The sequence below is a fragment of the Chionomys nivalis genome, chromosome 1 (genome assembly GCF_950005125.1).
Source record: "Chionomys nivalis chromosome 1, mChiNiv1.1, whole genome shotgun sequence".
Taxonomy (NCBI): domain Eukaryota; kingdom Metazoa; phylum Chordata; class Mammalia; order Rodentia; family Cricetidae; genus Chionomys; species Chionomys nivalis.
Window position 1 is genome coordinate 172,245,892 of NC_080086.1, and position 18,562 is coordinate 172,264,453.

The 18,562-nt window shown below is 44.2% G+C and overlaps 1 protein-coding gene across 1 annotated transcript; it reads left to right on the top strand.

The window, feature by feature from the left end:
• Window positions 1-810: 810 nt before the first annotated feature.
• Window positions 811-18,551, top strand: Tsga13 (testis specific 13). Its single transcript, XM_057792859.1, has 7 exons — window positions 811-833; window positions 2,073-2,154; window positions 6,219-6,290; window positions 7,118-7,324; window positions 12,561-12,703; window positions 14,388-14,515; window positions 18,388-18,551. Exons 1-7 carry the CDS (start codon window positions 811-813, stop codon window positions 18,549-18,551), a joined length of 819 nt encoding a protein of 272 aa, XP_057648842.1.
• Window positions 18,552-18,562: the final 11 nt, after the last annotated feature.

Genomic DNA, 18,562 nt, shown 5'->3' on the forward strand with positions numbered 1-18,562 from the left:
CGTCTCTAATAGTCTGTATTAAGAAGCACAGCAGGAACTGGAGAGATAGCTCAGCAACGCAGAGTGCTTGCTGCCCTTGCACTGCACCTGCGTTTTGTTCCCAGCACTCATGTCAAGTGGCTCACAAATGCCTTTAACTCTAGCTCCAGGCGGATCCAACACCTACATTCCTGTGCCCCACCCTTCATACATAATTCAAACCTAAAGAAATCTTTTTTAAGGTATAGCAGCTCCACCCTACACACACACACACATTTGCCAGCTTCTCAGCCCTTAGCTGTAGGTAAGGACGGCTATGTGTTGAAAGAAGGAAACTGAAAGTTGGAAGCTCCGCAGATTCCCCCTTCGTCTATATGTGATTTCAGTTCATTTAGAATCCTTATGGAGGTTAAACCTCACCATTGTCACCAGATTAGAATGTCACCTTTAAATCGTTATGTTAACGATTTAGCTTTATAGGTGAAATTGAGACTTCTATGAGATGAAGTTGCTAATATATTAGCGTGTATTTTTCTTTTTTTGTTTCAGATTTAATAATTACTTCCTTTCCTCTCCCCTCATTAGTTAAATAAATTTAATTTCTCAAGGGCAAGGCTCATCCTGCTTATTCAGCTCCGATATCTACAAAACCATTTATCAGTCTTCTTGTTTCCCACGCAGGATCAAGATTGGGTCTGGTTACACAGTGTGTGCTAAGAAAAGAATAATTTTATTGACTTGAATCCTCGTAGAACGTGAATCATTTAAAGAAGCTGACTGAGACCTCAGTGAATTCTTGCTGCAAGTTGGTCCAGTTCTCAGTGAACAGCCATGGGCCCAAAGAAATATACCAAGTACGTAATCTTGTTTGCTCATCTAAGCCATAAACACCAATCTCCACTAACTTTGTCACTCAAAGCTCTGTAGATGGCGTGAGTCACAGACCAGGACCTTGATGAAATGTGTTTGACTTGACCGCCTGTTTGCAGAAAAACGAAACAAAACAAAACAGAGTTGGATCTGTGTTTCCTGCGGCAACAAAAGGACTTTCGCCAAAAAGAAAGCACCAGGCTGTTCAAGATGGGAACTGCTGCACTATTGAAGAGCGTTTAGGGTAGTTCAAGGCTGGGGCTGAGAGTCTGTGCTGTTTTGTAAACACACACACACACAATCATTTTGAAAATTGTTACACTAAAAATGATGCAATAGAATTGTTGTGTACTTACAGAATGAGAATACATCAAAACAGCACAAGCTTTAAGAAGTTTAGTCAAAATGAACTTATTTGAATCTTTCCGTTAGACTTGGGAATATTTTTAAACCCTTTTGCCTGAACTTGGAGGACTAGGGATGTAACTCGGTGGTGGAGCCTTGTTTAGCAAGTGCAAGTCGCTAGGTTCAGTCACCAGTATGGGAAGAGAAGAGTCAAGGACTCCAAAATACTTTCTTAGGTATTGCAACTTTCTCCTTTCCCTCAAAAGGAATTGGTATCTAGTAGAAGATGGAAAAATAAAGAAAACAATAGTACATCAAAATGTTTGCCATTGGTGGCTGTTTTTGCTACCCTAGTTCTAGGAAAAGAAATTTTTAGATGTGGTTAGGAAGATGATTTGACCATTAATCCAAGTAGTGGAATCCTTTGCTCGGGAACCAGAAATGGAGTTGTGACATTCCCTAGCTACACTCTTTTTTTTCACGACTGGCCATTCCTGGCAAAGTCAGGGCCATTTCAATATGGAGGGCAAGTAGGTAGGCATTCAAAATTGCTGTAGGGGGTCTTTAAGGTAGGGTAGTCTAGTTGTCTGCAGGAGTTTCCTTGGGCATTCTTCTAAAGCAACTTCTCTGAGTGATTCAAAACTCCTATTAAAAGAAAGTTAGCTTACTGGATGCCAGCCTATCTCGGAGAAGACCGTATTTGCTTAACCCTTTAACCTTAAGTTTTTCCTCAGCATGCAAGCTGGCTATGAGTTCTGTTCAGTCCATGAGCTCTCAAGTTAAGCTCCCAAACTTAAACAGAGGGAGACTGAAGACATGCAAAGAGTTTGGATTCTTGAGTCAGCAACACAACTGGATATTCTATCCTTTTTTTTCAGGTTTCAAGAAAACAGGGCATTAAAGCCTATGGCAAATGTCTCTATTAAATTTGAGAAAAAATTAGGTCCAGATGGTGATGAGGTAAGAAAAACCGGGTTAGTAGTATCTGTCCTATGCCATTTTCCTTGGGATTGCTTACAGGGGCTTTATAAACTTCCTATGTAAAAGCAAAGAGAAGCAAACATTTATATCCAGAGTGAGGTTAGTTTATTTTATTTCACAAAAAAGAAACAGAGAAGTTAAGGGGGACAACAGGGACATATTAGCAACACATCAGGACACAAAACCTAAAAACTAGTAACTTACCTTAGGACATATTAAATTCTAATTCACATAGACATCAAGGCTATGTCTATAATCGGTTAGCGCACAGTACATATACACTTTTTGATTGATTTTTTTAAGTTAATATATAAAGTATTTGTTTGCTTGTTTTGTAGTACCAGAGACTAAACCCAGCCCCCCATGCATACCAGTCAATCACTCCACATTGAGCTGTCTCCCTACCCACTTTTTAACTACAGGGGTCTCACAAAGTTGCTCAGGGTAGCCTTGAACTCAAGATCCTTCTGCTCTGGAGTAACCAAGACCACGAGCCTATGCTACTAAGCCTAGCAAAGTAATAAATTTCAATATGGCACTGGATGTGTCTTATGTATGTCAGTATAATTTATTCCTATTTGTCCCCTTCCTGCCACTTCCCCTTCCATGTTCTCTATCTTCCTCTTGCTGACCCATTTCTTCCCTCTGAAACAGTACCCTCTTCTGTGTTCATGTCACCTATATTCCACAAGTAGTGTCCTAGTTAGCTTTAGCTGTCAACTCGACACAGCCTAGAGTCACCTAGAAGGGAATCTCAACTGAGGACTCACCCAGGTCAAACTGGCCTGTAGACATGTCTGCAAGGGGTTCTCTTGATTGTTAATTGACGTAGAAAGGCCTAGTCCGCTGTGGGCCGCACCATTCCCTGGGTGAATAGTCTGGGCTAGAAAGCTAACTAAGCAGAAGCCTGGGAGTGAGCCAGCAATTCTTTCATGGTTTCTGCTACAGGTCATTTCTCTCAGTGACGGACTGCATCTGCAAAGTATAAGCCCAATAAATCCTTTCTTCCCCTAAGTTGCTTTTTATCAGTGTGTTTTTATTGAAGCAACAGAAAGGAAACTAGAACACCCACCGCCTTGAGATCTCTTCCTCCTACTGATGGTTTTCTTTCTCCACTCCCCCGACCAACACACACATTTAAATCCAGTTTTTGCATATGAAAGAAAAATAAGTGCATTTATCCTTCTGAGCATGGCTTGTTTTACTTAACATAATGGGCTCCCATCCCTTTTCCTGAAACTGCCATAATTTCACTCTTCTTTAAAGTCTGTTATGTATATAGACCACAATGTCTTTATCTATTCATCCATTGGATATCTGGCTTGGTTTCCACCCCTCAGTGATTGTGAATGGCACAGCAGAAAGCACGGCTGTGCATAGCTCTCTGTGGTCTGTTGATGTGGGGTAGTATAGCTGCGGTCTCCCTGTTTTTAATTCTTTTGAGAAACTTCCGGATGGACTTCCGTGGTGGTTGCACAGTTTACACTCCCTCCTGCAGTGCAGACAGGTTTCAAGGTCACTGCGTGTAGCAAAATTCCATTGGACGTCTCGGTTGCTTCCCCAAGATTATCATATTCAAGTGAATTTTTGAATCCAACTTTTATTTCGGCAGCGATAGTGTAAGTCAACTTGACAAAATTAAAAACATATTCCAATTGCTAGGTTTAGTCAACTGTTACAGGCTGATTTGGAGCAGAGGTGCAATTTCTCAGAAAAGTCCAGAAGTTAAAATGTTTTCCTCACAGATTTTTCCCCCTAAAATTAATTAAAAAAAAAAAAAAACTTTAAGGGGGCAAAAAAAGGTCTTCATATCTTTCCCCAACGAAATTTCCTAAGTTTTCTAATATTTATATATATCACACAATATACTTGTTTTCCTTAATTTTCGTTTTGAACAAGTAGACGTTAGTTTTCCAAAAGTTAAAAACAAAATGATTAGCTCTTTGGGTTTTGTCCCATATTTCTCTTCGCCCTTTCTGAAAGAAGGGGCTGGGCTCCTTCAGTCCTCATCTAACCCAAGGGCCACAGCAGCTGGCAGCTTCCTCCTGCATATGGTGCATTCCTCCCGCCTATGGCTCTAACTCTTCTCACTGTCTCCTTCTTCTCCATCTGCCTCCAGCTTCATTAGCTTCTCAGCGCATGCCTCCTTTTCCCAGAACCCTTAACTCTTTGGGGGCATGGCCTCTTCTGAAAGATGATGCAAACCTCGGATTGTGCTTGTCTGCTTGTATTCTGATTTTTAAGTGTGCTAAGAAGGCAATTCATGGTCTCCGTCTCCTGTGTTCTTCTTCTTTCCATTCCTACTTAGACAACCCACGGCTAAGCACGTGGGGAGGAGCCCTTCCTTTACCAGCCAGGGCACCCTCACGGTCCGAATAGCAACACTTCTACCAACACAATGACGTTTCGTACTACACAGAGAAGTGACATCAAAATTTAGCTATTTTTCAACATCTTTAAAAGAATTATATTTTGCAGAGATATTCAGAAATGCAAAATGCTCTCTCTTTCCCCTTCTATGGGGAGTCAGTTCCCAGCTCAGTTGGCAGAGTTGCCCCTGGAGGCCCTGGAATCTGCACTGCTTAGGTTGCTGTCCTTTGTAGCTGGTTTTCTCCTTAAAGGTTAGCCTCTGGGTCAGCATCACCGGATCCTACTCCAGTTGAGGGAAAAGGAAGGGGAAAGGTGTGATTCCACGTGTCTGCTACTCTACAGCCTATGTGGCATTGTGTGTGTGTACGTGTGTGCTCATGTGTATGAGGGTCTATGGGGGCCGAGGGTACATGTACGTGTGTGTGCGTGTGTGTACATGTGTGTGAGGGGGTCTATGGGGGCTGAGGGTACATGTACGTGTGTGTGCGTGTGTATGTGTGTGTGTACATGTGTGTGGGGGTCTATGGGGGCTGACGGTACATGTACGTGTGCGTGTGTATGTGTGTGTACATGTGGGGGGGTCTATGGGGGCTGAGGGTACATGTGTGTGTGTATACTTGTGTGTGAGGGTCTAAGGGAGTCGATAGTTCATGTGTATGTGCATATGGAGACAAGAAGTCATCCTCAGGTTTTGCTTCCTGGGACCCCCTCACCTTGTTTTTTGAGACCGAGTCTTTCACCCGTTTCCGGCTTTGCTGCTAAGGCTAAGCTGACCAGGGCTCTCCCTGTATTTGCCTCCTCAGAGCTGGGATTCCAATCATATGTCATGACGCATGACTTTTTATAAGGTTGCTGTGGATCTCTTGCTCACGTGGCAAGCACTTTTCGGGACTGAGTTAGCTTCCAAAGGCAGGTCCACATTACCATCTACAAACTTCCTCCCGTATCTCAGGATTTCAGAATCCTGCTCTCCTGGCTGTAGACCTTGTTACAAGCCCCCCCCCCCCCCCCCCCCCCCAGAATACAACACAGGCGAAAGGGCCTCCTCAGTTAGGGTCTGGAAAAAGACCCTCCCAGTGAGAACGAGATGAGGTCATGCTGTTTGGTGGGTGTGACTCGGGCACAGGCAGAGCACTCAGTGGGAAAGTGTTCACAATGCATGTGTGAAGGACCTGAGGCTGAATCCCCACGTCAGGGCTGGTAGACTGCTTTGTCTGGCACAGGCAAAGCCCTTGGTTACCCCAGTACTGGATAGGCTAGGCATGATGGCCCAAGCCCGGAATACACACTTAAGAGGTGGAGGCAGGAGGATCAGAAGTTAGCCTGGGATGCATGAATCCTAGTCTTTAAAAAAAAAAAAAAAAAAAAAAAAGAAATGTTTTTTGTTTTTGTTTTTTAATGTGGCAGTATGGGCCCATAACTCCAGTATTTGGGGGGAATGGTCAGAGACAAGATTCCTGAGACTTGCTTGCCAGTCCGTCTAGCTGATATAGTAAGCTCGGGGTTCAGAAACACTGTCTCAGAATATAAGGTGGAGAGAAAGACAATTGATGTCTGGCCTCTACCAGCACACACACACACACGCACATACAAACACACACACGTGCACAGAGAGAGAGGGAGAGAGAGGAGAGGTGTGGCTTGAGATCACTAATTCTGTTCCTTGTCTACAGATATATGATACAACTGGCCAATCAAAATTTGTCCTTAAGAACCTCAGACACTACACAGTCCATCCAAATATGGTAGGTGGCAAAGCATCTCCCCCCAAGACCTCTGAGGATGAATTTCAGCAATGGGTCCAGAACTCCAGCTACAGAGTAACCCTAATACCTCCAAGTATCCCCCTGGTTTCCAGGATGGGAAATCAGGAGCGGTTTTGGGGATACATGGTGGGAGGAGAGATTCAGGGAGGAAGTGGTCCCTGCTCATTTTATTCTTCAGTAGAGAAAACTCGATCAGGGGAAATACGTGTAACCCGTGCTTCCTCCCTCTCCTCTGCTCTAGTCTTCCTATTCAGAGAAAAGCAAGCTATATGGTGACTGCCCCTTCCCTATGCACACTGGCGCACACCAGCAGTGACTCACTGTGCTTTGTGACTGTCTTTGCCTTTTAACCCCTCTACAGCTTGTTAATAATGCCCGTGCCTGGAGACAGATGTTGGTGGAAATAAGAGAAAAACTGAACTGAGCTGAGCTTTCGGGGTGCCCCTCCGCCTCAGAGACAGGGGGAGAAAGGCCAAGCAGGCTGAGCCACAAACAACTTCTATTTGTGCCACTAAGGCTAGATGCTATCTTTTTGTGTGTGTGTGACTTTAATCATCTTGTTCTGTTACTATGGAAACCCTTCCGGTGCATTTCCCCAGGCTCCTAGTTTATTTGCAGTTTTAAGGGAAGGCTGTGACAGAGAGCTTCTAAAAGTTTGAAATCAACAAAGTTAAAGGCAGGTTGGTTCAGGCCCTGCTCAGCCTCTCAGCCTACCCTGCAGAGTGAGGGAAAATTAGCCAACTGATGCCTTAGCCCTCCCTTGATCTAATCCCTTTGTCTGTCTGGAAACCTTTCTCTCTACTCAGGCCAAATACTATGAGCCTTTGAAGCCCACTAAGCTGCAAAGATTCCTGGCTCAAAGGAAGAAAATCAACAGTTTCATGGTAAACGTCACAGAGTACGATCAGGATATGACCTTACTGCTCATGACCAACAACCCACCTCCCTGCTCTGTCAGCCAGCAGGAAAAGGAAGGAGCTCCAAAATACTTTCCCCCGGAGTTTCAGTTCAAGGTAATGGTGCCCAAAAAGGCTCCTGGCAGCCTCTGTATGGACCAGAGGGAGGCAGGGATTAGAGGAAACATGGAGAACGTCAATTTAACCTAGAGAAGGGTTACCAAGATGCTACTACCTACCTCCTTCTTGAGTCTGGCCATACATTCCCTGAAATCAGAATAACTGGGAGTCTACATGGGCTACATAGCAAGACCCTGCTGTCTCAAAACAAAACAACATACGAAAAATAACTGCTGAACATATTCAGTAAGCTAAAAGCTAGAGCAAGACTATGGCGTGATCATAGGACAAATTCTATCTTGAAGAACCTTGGAATCCAATAGACCAAAAAACGATATACATTATAGCAATTCTACTGTACCAGGATATGTGAATAATCCAAGAATACTTAAGATATAGAAATTATGGAGACTGGAGAAGAATCTCCATGTTGGGGAGAAGGGAGTAACTGTGGAAGTGACTCACTACAAAAGAGTAGGAGACTGTTCCAATAGGGACTTGGGCAGGCTTGGAGACGTACGAAAGGAAGGCACTTTCATGGAGGTCTGAAAGAGAAAGTGGCAGGAGATAAAAGGGTGTAATCAAGTTTGTGTATTAGAAAGAGCATTTGCAGGCTGAAGGAAGGTGCATTAGTTACAGAAGAGACAAAAGTCAGAAAGATTACTTCTGATGCTGCCTTAGTAGTCGATATTAAGCAACACCGAGAATTTGAACTAAATTCAAAATAGCAGAGGAAGTGAAGACAATTGATCTAAGAGTATTTGGGATTCGGGAGCTAAGAAAGATGGTGACAGCCTGGAAAGCAGCCCCAGCCTAACAGGAAGAAATTAAATAAGTAAAAGTACAAACGAAGGAAGCTAACAGAGATGCAAGTCTGGGAACGGGAGAGCCCAAAGAGACCTATCCTTACAGCAAAATGTGAGCTTGGGAGTAAGGACTTCTGTAGCCACTACATGGGTGGCAGTGAGCGATGCCAAAACACAGTGGTGTATATGGAAAAAGAACTCATGAGTTCATTGTCTGTGGTCCCTCGGGTCTCAGCCTTTGTGCCCTTTGACAGTAACTTCAGTGTTTATTGTGGTAGTGGGTGTAATGTGTTTCTGAGCAAGGAACAAACGTGGGCCAGGGTTGCTCTCTTTAGCACAGAGAAGGCAACAAAGCAGACATGTAACCTGAGTGCCCAATGAGCTTTCTTTCCAAAGCTGCTCCTCGTGAGTCCCCGAGGTCAGGGGCAGGCCTGGTCGTGCTCACCAACAAGCAGTACTAGGGGAATTGTATCAGTGGAGTGTCAAGGCTCTGCCTTGGAAGACTGGAGAGCATGCTGTCTACAGTGGCTCTGTTCCTGCTGTACGTCCCTCCCCAGCTTTTTGAGACCTAGGATTACACGCAAGAAAAGCAGTCTTTACTGTGTCCAGGCACAGTGTAGCTTCCAATAAGCAAGCAGATGAACGCTCACATCAACCCTTGCTCTCAGTCCCTTCTAAGTGCCTCTGGCCCCAGCACTGTCTTCTATGAGAATGCCTAAGGAGCTTTGTTTTGCACAATATGACTATCTCTACCCCTAGTATGGACCAGGTATGGATAAAAGAGCCACAGAAACAAAATTCCTAGGCTGGCAACTTATCTGAGGTGCAGACTGTTGCCTCCAAACCCAAACAAACCCAAATTAAACCAATCAGCGTACTAACCACCAAATCCCCGAGTTAATCACAGATTTTCATTTCTGAGCACCTGTATTAGGAAATGAACTGATTAAGGCAATGGGAATGAAACTCGAAAGGGCACACAGAGTGATGCCATAAATCAAACCAAGGGGAGGAAGGGTAGTGCAAGGGCCAGAGATGTGTTTGTTTGAAGTTATAGCGAAGGAAGAGAGATCAATATAATTATATAGATGTATCCCTTGTATCTATCTCTACATACATATATATGTAGACTACAACAGGACTATAGAACTTTCAGAGTTTGAGAAGGGGAAGGGAAGAGGAGGAGGAAGAGACAGACAGGAAGATAGAAGGGACATGTTAATATGCCGTAGTTAAGATAACTGGTAACTCTCCACTAGTGCCATCTTGGATCCTAAATAACTTTCAGTTCCTGCTTATTTTATTTGCATTTAAATCTTAAAAATGAAAAGAAAAAAGCCTTTACTTTTGAGAGGAGAAGGAGCGGCATGTGGAGGTCAGAGGACAACCTGGCAGGCAGGGTAGGCTCTCTCTTTTTATCTTGTAAATTGTGGGGATGGAAATGAAATCCTTAGGCTTGGCAAGAAGCCCCTTTATCTACTTTTACCAACGAGCCGTCTCACCACCCTTTTCTTTTCCTTTTATTTTGCTCTGAGGTCCAATTCTGCTAAGGTTCTGCTGTTTTTAATGGCAGGGTCATTAACTATGTCTTAGTTTCTAGGTTCTGCTCTCTCATTAAGTCACCTATTAACTTATAGAGAATCTTTTTTTTTTTTTTAATATTTATTTATTTATTTACTTATTATGTATACAATATTCTGCTTGGGTGTATGTCTGCAGGTCAGAAGAGGGCACCAGACCTCATTATAGATGGTTGTGAGCCACCATGTGGTTGCTGGGAATTGAACCTTTGGAAGAGCAGGCAATGCTCTTAACCACTGAGCCATTCTCTCCAGCCCACTTATAGAGAATCTTGTTGTCTTCCAAGTGGACCAGCTTCAAGAGAAGCCGTTCAGAACGAAAAAGCAATAGATCAGTGGCAACCCCAACTATTTTTTAAAAAGATTTTAAAATGATGAAAGAGTTCAATATGTCAATTGGTAACTCCGTCTCTTCTACTATGTGCCAGACCCTATGAAGGCTAAGAGTCCCAGGGTAAATAAGCCACCAGAGGCTTTGCTTTGCAGAAGTATAAATCTAATGGCTTATCTATGCAGACCACGAGCAAAGAAGCAACCACACAGATGGCAACAAAATGGGACAGGTGCTGTGGAGATCCGGGGAAGGGAATGCCATGTGAGGGGAGCTCTACACTGGGATTCAGGGAGGTTCTCAGCAGAGCTCGGGACTATTCATCAGACACTTAGGGCTGGGGAAATCTCATGTGATTGCTGCTCCCGGCAAGCGGGTCTCCTTTTACATAGCCTCATGTTAGGAAAACATTGATTTTTCTCTAGTGAGATAAATCAGGAGAATAAGGCAATTCAAACGGAGTCGGGTGAAGAATGGTTCAAGTTACTGACGATGCTTCTCTTGGGAGAAACAGAGCCTGGGAGGAACATGGTGGCCGTCTTCGCGATTTTTGAGTATGCTATGCAAGAGGCACTGGATTCCTTCTGTTTGCACTGTTTCGGAGAAAGCTACAAGGAGATGGCTATTGGTTGACTGAAGAGGAAGCTTATTACTAACATCAATGTCACGATGATTAGCGTGTGTGTTACATGAGGAGGAGGCAGGACAGGCATGTTTATATTAGATCATATGTGGGAATCAGAAGCCAACTCTGTGGATTTAGCTCTGGGGTTGGAACTCAGGTCTCCAGGCTTGCACAGCAAGTGCCTTTGCCTGCTGAGGTTGTGGGACAACGGGACCACTTGGCAGGGAGATTATGGACGGGATACGAGTGCCAGACAGTCACGCTGGATGACTTTTTTTTTTTTAATACTTATTTATTTATTATGTGTACAGCATTCCTTCCATGTATGCCCGCAAGCCAGAAGGGGGCGCCAGGTCTCATTATAGATGGCTGTAAGCCACCATGTGGTTGCTGGGAATTAAACTCAGGACCTCTGGAAGAGCAGTCAGTGCTCTTAACCACTGAGCCATCTCTCCAGCCCCTGATGACTTTTAAGAATCTGAAAGTTTTTGATTATGTGACCTTTAGGAATGGTAAAATTATTACCTCATAAGACCTTTCATTCTATGGCCTTTCCACAGGAGAGAAAAGAATGTAGTAGATAAGGCAGCCATCTCTAAGGAAGGAAGGTAGTGGTCCATGGGCCTGTTTCCCAATTTACTCCTAAATATTTGGTCTCCCAAGCAATTCACTGATGGGGTCTTAAGTGTGCTGTGTTAAAAACACAGACAGGCATATCATTGAATAGCAATAAACTCACAGGCGACTTTGCTTTCTTTGGTTGGCTGCAATTTGCCAAGCAGTCCTGATTTCCCTCGATAGCTGGCTGCTGGCAAACACAGATCATTTCATTACAATCTTAACTATGAAAAAAAACCTCTCAGTTTCGTACACATTACACATCACACAGTGAATCTGTCTATCCCTTTATCCAGCTGCAGATATGAAGGTTTCAGAAGGATCATCGAGGCTGCAGAGACTTTGCTGGAGGCAGAGGCAGGGTTAGTGCAGATGCAAATGAATTACCACAGGTGGTTAGATCAGATTAGCAATCCACGTGGAGAAGAACCCAGCTGGAAAGCTCCCGGAAGCACAGAGCTAAGTGGCAGTGCTGCAGGGTCCAGCTGAGCTGCGGAGGCACAGGGCCATGAACGTGGGGTCTGGATGGATGGATGAAGGAATGGGTGGATGGGCAAAAAAAAAAAATCAAGTTAACGTTGCCAAGAGGTGGAGACTAAACTGAGCCGGAGCCTTGGGGGCAGTCATGAGTTCTCCACTTGCTAGTCCTTTGGCACACGCACTGGTCACATGGCCAGTCTCTGGGGCTGCCGCCAGCACAGTATTAGGTGACTTCCTCTTTATGGAGTTCAGGAGCGAGCCACTGGTTTGGTGCGTCCAGTACGGTCTCGGGTTTTTCTGATATGGCTTTACCTACCAGTTTTAGGAGTAAGTTACTTGCCAGTGTGCCTCGGGGTTGGTGCTGAATGGGAGATGCTTCCTATGTGTGCTACGAAATACAGAATCCTCCTCCTCTGCATCTGCCCTCAAAATGAAAAATGCAGCCGAGGAACGGCACAGCTACTGTTTCACACAACACGCGGTTACTTAGAGCAAGACACAGTGCAACCGCATAAACTCCCCAAACCCAGGGAGCTTCCTTGGCCATTCACTTTCGGAAGCCCATAACTAAGGAGTTCAGCCAATCACTCCGGAAACCGACCAAGCTTTAGGAACGAATTTCCAGTGTCTCCACTTCTCTCACTGTGGTTTCTGAGTTTCCACCTGTCCTTCTGCTAGGCTGGGCACACCATTTTACCATACACCATTGTGATCTAGTCTAGGAAGCCAGCTCAGTTTGTCAACTTCCAAGGATTCAGCTTCCTTCCTCCTTTGCTCTTTTCTCTCCCCTCAGGAAACTCACCATCAGCACAAACCCACCAAGGACTTCTGCCTCCCCATGATGCCTCAGAAGAAGAAGTTAAGACCAGATCTGAAGCCAATCTTCTCTGTGAAACGGACAGGCGACCCTGCCTCCAAGGGACAGCAGTGGTTTAGGTGAAATGCTAGCTCTTGTTGTGTTTGTTTTCCTCTTCTCTTTCCCTTGGTCGTATTGCTGTGTTGCTTAGCAAACACAAATGGAAACCCAAGGAGACTGAGGATGAGGTCGACTGGAAAAGGATGCAGTGGCACTTCCTCGTGTAATTTGGTTGTAAAGAAGATGTCAAAGCACGTAAGCCAGTCTTCATGTTCCATGAGATAAGTGTTGTCTTCAGCAGCAGCAGGGCCTACCATCAGGTAGCTGAGACGCAGTAGGAGCAAGACACATAGGAACTCACAGCGACTGTGGCAACTGGTACAAGACCTGACCAGGTTGAGACAGAAAATTCTCAGCACTGAGAAGTGAACATGGTATCCTACCCTTAACCAAGACACTATCTGCAATAAATACACACTGGCAAAGAGAAAACTGGTTTTCTCCAATGGAGTCTCACTATGTCACATTTCAGGACAGGCCCCATGCCCAGGAGTAGTTGGCCAACACAATACAACAATCCCAATGGTATTTTTGTGGACTTCTGATCTAATTGCTCTTTGTTTTAGCATTTCATTAGCCCTTTGCTTATTTGTTTTGATTTTTGTGGGTTTTTGTGTTTCTTATTTTCTTTTCATTTTTAAATTCTTTTTTTTGGAGAGAGAGAGAGAGAGAAAACAGGAAGTGTATGAGGAGGATCTGGGAGGAATTGGGAAATGGAAAATCATTATCAAATTTTTTTGTATAGAAAACATTTTTTTTCACTACAAATGAAGAAAAAAAGCAGGATTGTGGTACTGCACACCTTTAATCCCAGCACTCCAGAGGTAAAGGCAGGCAGATCTCTGTGAGTTTGAGGCCAGCGTGATCAACAGAGCGAGTTCCAGGTCAGCCAGGGATACACAGGAAACCCTGTCTTGAAACCCCCCCCCCAAAAAAAAACAAAAATTCAAAAAAATGCTACAATATGGCCTATGACATCACTTATATGTTAATGAAAGAAACACAGCAAAGCAAAACTAAAGTTTTCCACTGACGTTAATTTCAAAACTGAAGGAAAATGTATAAATATATTCTAAGGTCTGTGTTTGGAGGAGACAGCAAAATCAAAGTGTAAGTTGAGGACGAGAGGAACAAATGCTATGAGGACACTGTAAAAGGAGGTTTTATAGGCTGGGAGCTGGCTCAGGAAAGTGCTCACTGAATTCGTTTGGGGACTAACTTTGGTGCAAACCCATCACGCCAACACTGGGAGGTGGAGACAGGAGGATCTCTGGAGCTTCCTGGCCAGACAGTCTAGCAAACTCCAGGTTCAATGAGAGCCCCTGTCTCAAAAACTAAAGGAGAGATTGAGGAAGACACCCAACACATGTCTCTGGCCTCCACACTTGCATGACATGTATGCACAGATGTATGCACATACATTAACATTTTTTAAAAACAGGCATAAGAAGGTTTTATTTGAAACTATTCATAGGAAGAGATTTTAACTAACATTGAAAAGACAGGGGATTCTGGAATTAGCTGAAAGTTTATAATGTGACTAGTATCCTAATCCCTCCATTTTTTTTTTAAACCAACCACACCAACCCTCTGGTCATTGTCCTTTCTTGCATGGGATCTCTGAGGATGTAGCTCGCTGACTTTTAGGTGACTGGCCATTAACCTACAGCCCTGGATCAACCAAATGCACTTTTGTTGGTTAAGGTTTTCCACTGACAATGATTTCAAGACTGAAGGAAAGTATTCCGAAATTTATGCTTTGAGGAGACAGAAGAAAATGTATCCTGATCTCATCTTTGCTCCAGCCTCCCAAGTAGAGGTGAAGAAAGACGGTAAGTTCTCCTCTCTCAGCACTGTGCTCTGCTAGACTGTGAGCTCTCCTCCCTCAGGACTGTGCTCTATTAGAAGGTGAGCTCTCCTCCCTCAGGACTGCGCTCTGCTAGACTGTGAGCTCTCCTCCCTCAGGACTGTGCTCTGCTAGACTGTGAGCTCTCCTCCCTCAGCACTATGCTCTATTAGAAGGTGAGCTCTCCTCCCTCAGGACTGTGCTCTGCTAGACTGTGAGCTCTCCTCCCTCCTCACTGTGCTCTACTAGACTGTGAGCTCACCTCTTTCCACACTGTGCTCTACTAGACTGTGAGTTCTCCTCCTTCCGCACTGTGCTCTGCTAGACTGTGAGCTCTCCTCCTTCCACACTGTGCTCTACTAGACTATGAGCTCTCCTCCTTCCGCACTGTGCTCTATTAGAAGGTGAGCTCTCCTCCCTCCGCACTATGGTCTACTAGACTATGAGCTCTCCTCCCTCCTCACTGTGCTCTACTAGACTGTGAGCTCTCCTCCCTCCTCACTGTGCTCTACTAGACTGTGAGCTCTCCTCCCTCCGCACTGTGCTCTGCTAGACTGTGAGCTCTCCTCCCTCCGCATTGTGCTCTACTAGACTATGAGCTCTCCTCCTTCTGCACTGTGCTCTGCTAGACTGTGAGCTCTCCTCCTTCCGCACTGTGCTCTACTAGACTATGAGCTCTCCTCCTTCTGCACTGTGCTCTGCTAGACTGTGAGCTCTCCTCCCTCCGCATTGTGCTCTACTAGACTATGAGCTCTCCTCCTTCTGCACTGTGCTCTACTAGACCAACATGTGGGTTGGAGAGAGAATCTGCTGGGCTGAGAGAGTTGCTTGAGCAGGCATCTTTTATGATGGGTCCAAACATGACTTTTCCTTGTAGAAGAAAAGTTAAGATACTCAAATTTTGAGAAGGTTCAGAAGTTACAGGGTTTCCTGAACTATATCATCTACCACTTTCATAGTCTTTGTCATAATGATGCATGCCTTTAATCCTAGCACTTGGGAGGCAGAGGAAGGCAGATCTCTGTGAGTTTTGAGGTCAGCCTGGTCTACAGAGAGAGTTACAGAACAGGCTCCATAGCTACTGAGAAACTCTGTCTCAAAAGAACAAACAAATAAAAAACAAAAAGAAAACAAACAAACACAAAAACAACCAAACAAACAAAAAACCCTCTTAAACTAAATACTATAATCACTGACAACATGGTTTTGAAATTTAGGTACATATAGCTTAAAATGTTAATCTGTGTACAACCTAAAGCCTCCAAGATGTGTATATATCATACTTTTTGGAAAATTGCTTTAAAGGGCCGCAGGCTAAGTATGTGTGTCACAAGTATGACACAGTTGCTCATGCCTCTAATCCCAGTACTCAAGAGACAGGTAGGCAAATTTCATGAGTTTGAGTCAGCCTGGTCTACATAGGGAGTTCCAGCTCAGCCAGAGCTACATAGTGAGACCCTGTCTTAACAACAACAAAAAGTATGTGAGTCTCAGAGGCCCACAAAGTCTCTTTAAGATAGGGGTGAGAATAGGGTGGGAGTGGGTTGGGGCAAGGATTATAGAAGAAAATATAGTAAGAATGCTCATATATTGTCTCTCATTTAATAACACTCATTGGGGGCCTCTGTGCTAGACTCTTATTAAACACCAAAGACAAAGATAGTCTAGACCAAGGAGGGCCTTGTATATACATACGGGCTTGGATTTTCTCCATTATGTAGTTGTTGAACTTCACCGAAAGGTTTCAGAGTGTCAAGTACACAACTGTATACTAGACATGCAATTGATGCGCCTTTAGGCTTCACCAGCCATAGCGGTAGTATAAGACAATCATTTCTTAAAGGTTGTATTATACTATCTTTTCGTTGGCTCCTTTAATCTTCTCTATTCCTCTGAAACTAATTTGCCACCTCTTTCACTCTATCCCTACTAGGCTTCTCCTTAATTCCCCACATACAACCAAAACCAATCTATGTGAGGGGGAAAATGGATCAATGTCCAAAAGAGCTGAAGAAGCAGAGTGGTCCATCTTGCTTAAAAGAGCCCAGCCTCAGCCCAGCCTCAGTTTCTTCACTCTTCTACATGCCTTTGCATTTACCTGTTCTTGGGAATAGCCAGGTTTTATGACCCTGTCTTTACCTAACTCCCAGCTATGGTCCACGGGAGAAGAGAATCTCTATAGCCGGTCTTTCTTGTCAGACTTACTTTGGACCGCCATCCCCCATTAATAATAAGACACAGAGACTTAATATTAATTATGAAAGCTTGGCCTTAGCTCTTACAACTTAACCCATTTATATTAGCCTGTATTCGGCCACATGGCTCATTGCCTCTCTTCCATTCTCTGCATCTCGCTGCTTTTATCTCCAACATGCTTCGGATTCTTCCCAAGTTCCTCTCTCTTTCCAGAAGTCCTGCCTATCCTCTCCTGCCTAGCTATTGGTTGTTTGGCTCTTTATTAAACCAATCAGAAGGTGCCTTGGCAGAGACAGCTTTGCAGTGTACAAAAAGATTATCCCACAACAGGGCTCTCTTTCTCCAAGGCCTGTTTATTTTCAGTCCCAGTATATAGAAAAGAAAACTTCTATTTCTTTCATGAGAAAGCCCACCTGATGAGTATGGATTAGATTTAATAAACAGAAGAAGGCAGCTATAATCATTAGCATAGTACTTAAAGATTTATTTTATTTTATATATGAGTGTTTTGCCTATATGCCATACCACATGTGTGTTTGGTGCCCACAGAGATCAGAAAAGAGTGCCTCAGATCCCTAGGAACTAGAGTTACTGATAGTTGTGAACTACCATGTGGGTGCTGGGAACTGAATCCGGATTAGGCAAGTTATTCAGCTTAGTCTGTATACGGCGGGGAATTTTTCTTTATCCTTTTTGGTTTTCTGAAACAAGGTTTATCTGTGTAGCCCTGGCTGTCCTGGGACTTGCCAACCATGACTAGCATGAAATTTTTCTTTAAGATTTGTAATTCAACCTAGATAAGACTTTCTCTAATTTTGCCAGAGCCCTGTCCTTAACAGGATGAGCTAGATACATGCATAAAGTAGTATGTCAGTCTGCGGCCTCTAGTGATACTAAGGAGTGGTTATTTAGTTTACTTTTGTACTTGAACGGACAGTTTATGGTGCATTTCTTCAACAATAACCTATCAGCCAGGGTGTTTTACTAGCGGCTTCATTTCCAAGCTAACATCTCCTCTGTCCTCCAAATGATATCTCATGATATTTGTGTGTGTGTGTGTGTGTGTGTGTGTGTGTGAGAGAGAGAGAGAGAGAGAGAGAGAGAGAGAGAGAGAGAGAGAGAGAGAGAGAGAGAGAGAGAGATCTGGGTAGAAGCTGTGAAGGCTGGTTAGGAGGTTGCCCAAGAGGCAAACCGCGCCCTGAATTCATGACAGCAGTTAAGATCGTATCAACAGACAAGACCCGAAGAACCGGTGAAGCCGGAAAGCCCATACAGAAATGTGACGCCATCCATGTTAAAGGTAGGAAAAGTGTGTTATTCATACTCCGAGTCGAGGACGAAAATGAGAAAATGTTTTGGGAAAGCACTGAGGTACGCGATGAGTTTGTCCCTTAAATTACTCTAGTGTTAATGAGTACGGCTGCAGACTGAATCACTTGAAAAGGGAGAGAGCTACAAAGACTACACTGGCAGTGGGTTCTGGTGAAGAAGGAATCCAGAATCATAAGAGGTCAGGAATGACAGTCCCCAAATCTACCTTCTCAGTAAGAGTTAAGACCAACTTTCTGGTCCCTCCAAACGGATCACATCACGCCTTCCTTTTAAGTATCCTTCAAGTGCTTTCAGAGATGCCCATTCAACGTGCCCTGTGCTTTGTCGTAGTTTCCAAGTCAAAGGGTGAGCCACCAACTTCGCAAGTCCTTTGGGAACCACTGACATTTTCAAAGCTCCTGGAAGAGAAGCCCACCAGATGTGTGCCAGGAGATAGCGTCTTTCGCTATGGAAGAGCCCAGCAGTGGGTTATCAAAAATGCCGCTGTCATTTAGGGGTTATCAAA

What these genes read in the sequence shown, in the direction of transcription:
- Tsga13 (XM_057792859.1), top strand. Translation starts at nt 811, where the DNA reads ATGGGCCCAAAGAAATATACCAA. An exon ending in ACACAGTCCATCCAAATATG is followed by an intron (nt 6,291 to 7,117) that starts GTAGGTGGCAAA and finishes CTCTCTACTCAG; the next exon opens with GCCAAATACTATGAGCCTTT. An exon ending in AGTAGAGGTGAAGAAAGACG is followed by an intron (nt 14,516 to 18,387) that starts GTAAGTTCTCCT and finishes GCTTTGTCGTAG; the next exon opens with TTTCCAAGTCAAAGGGTGAG.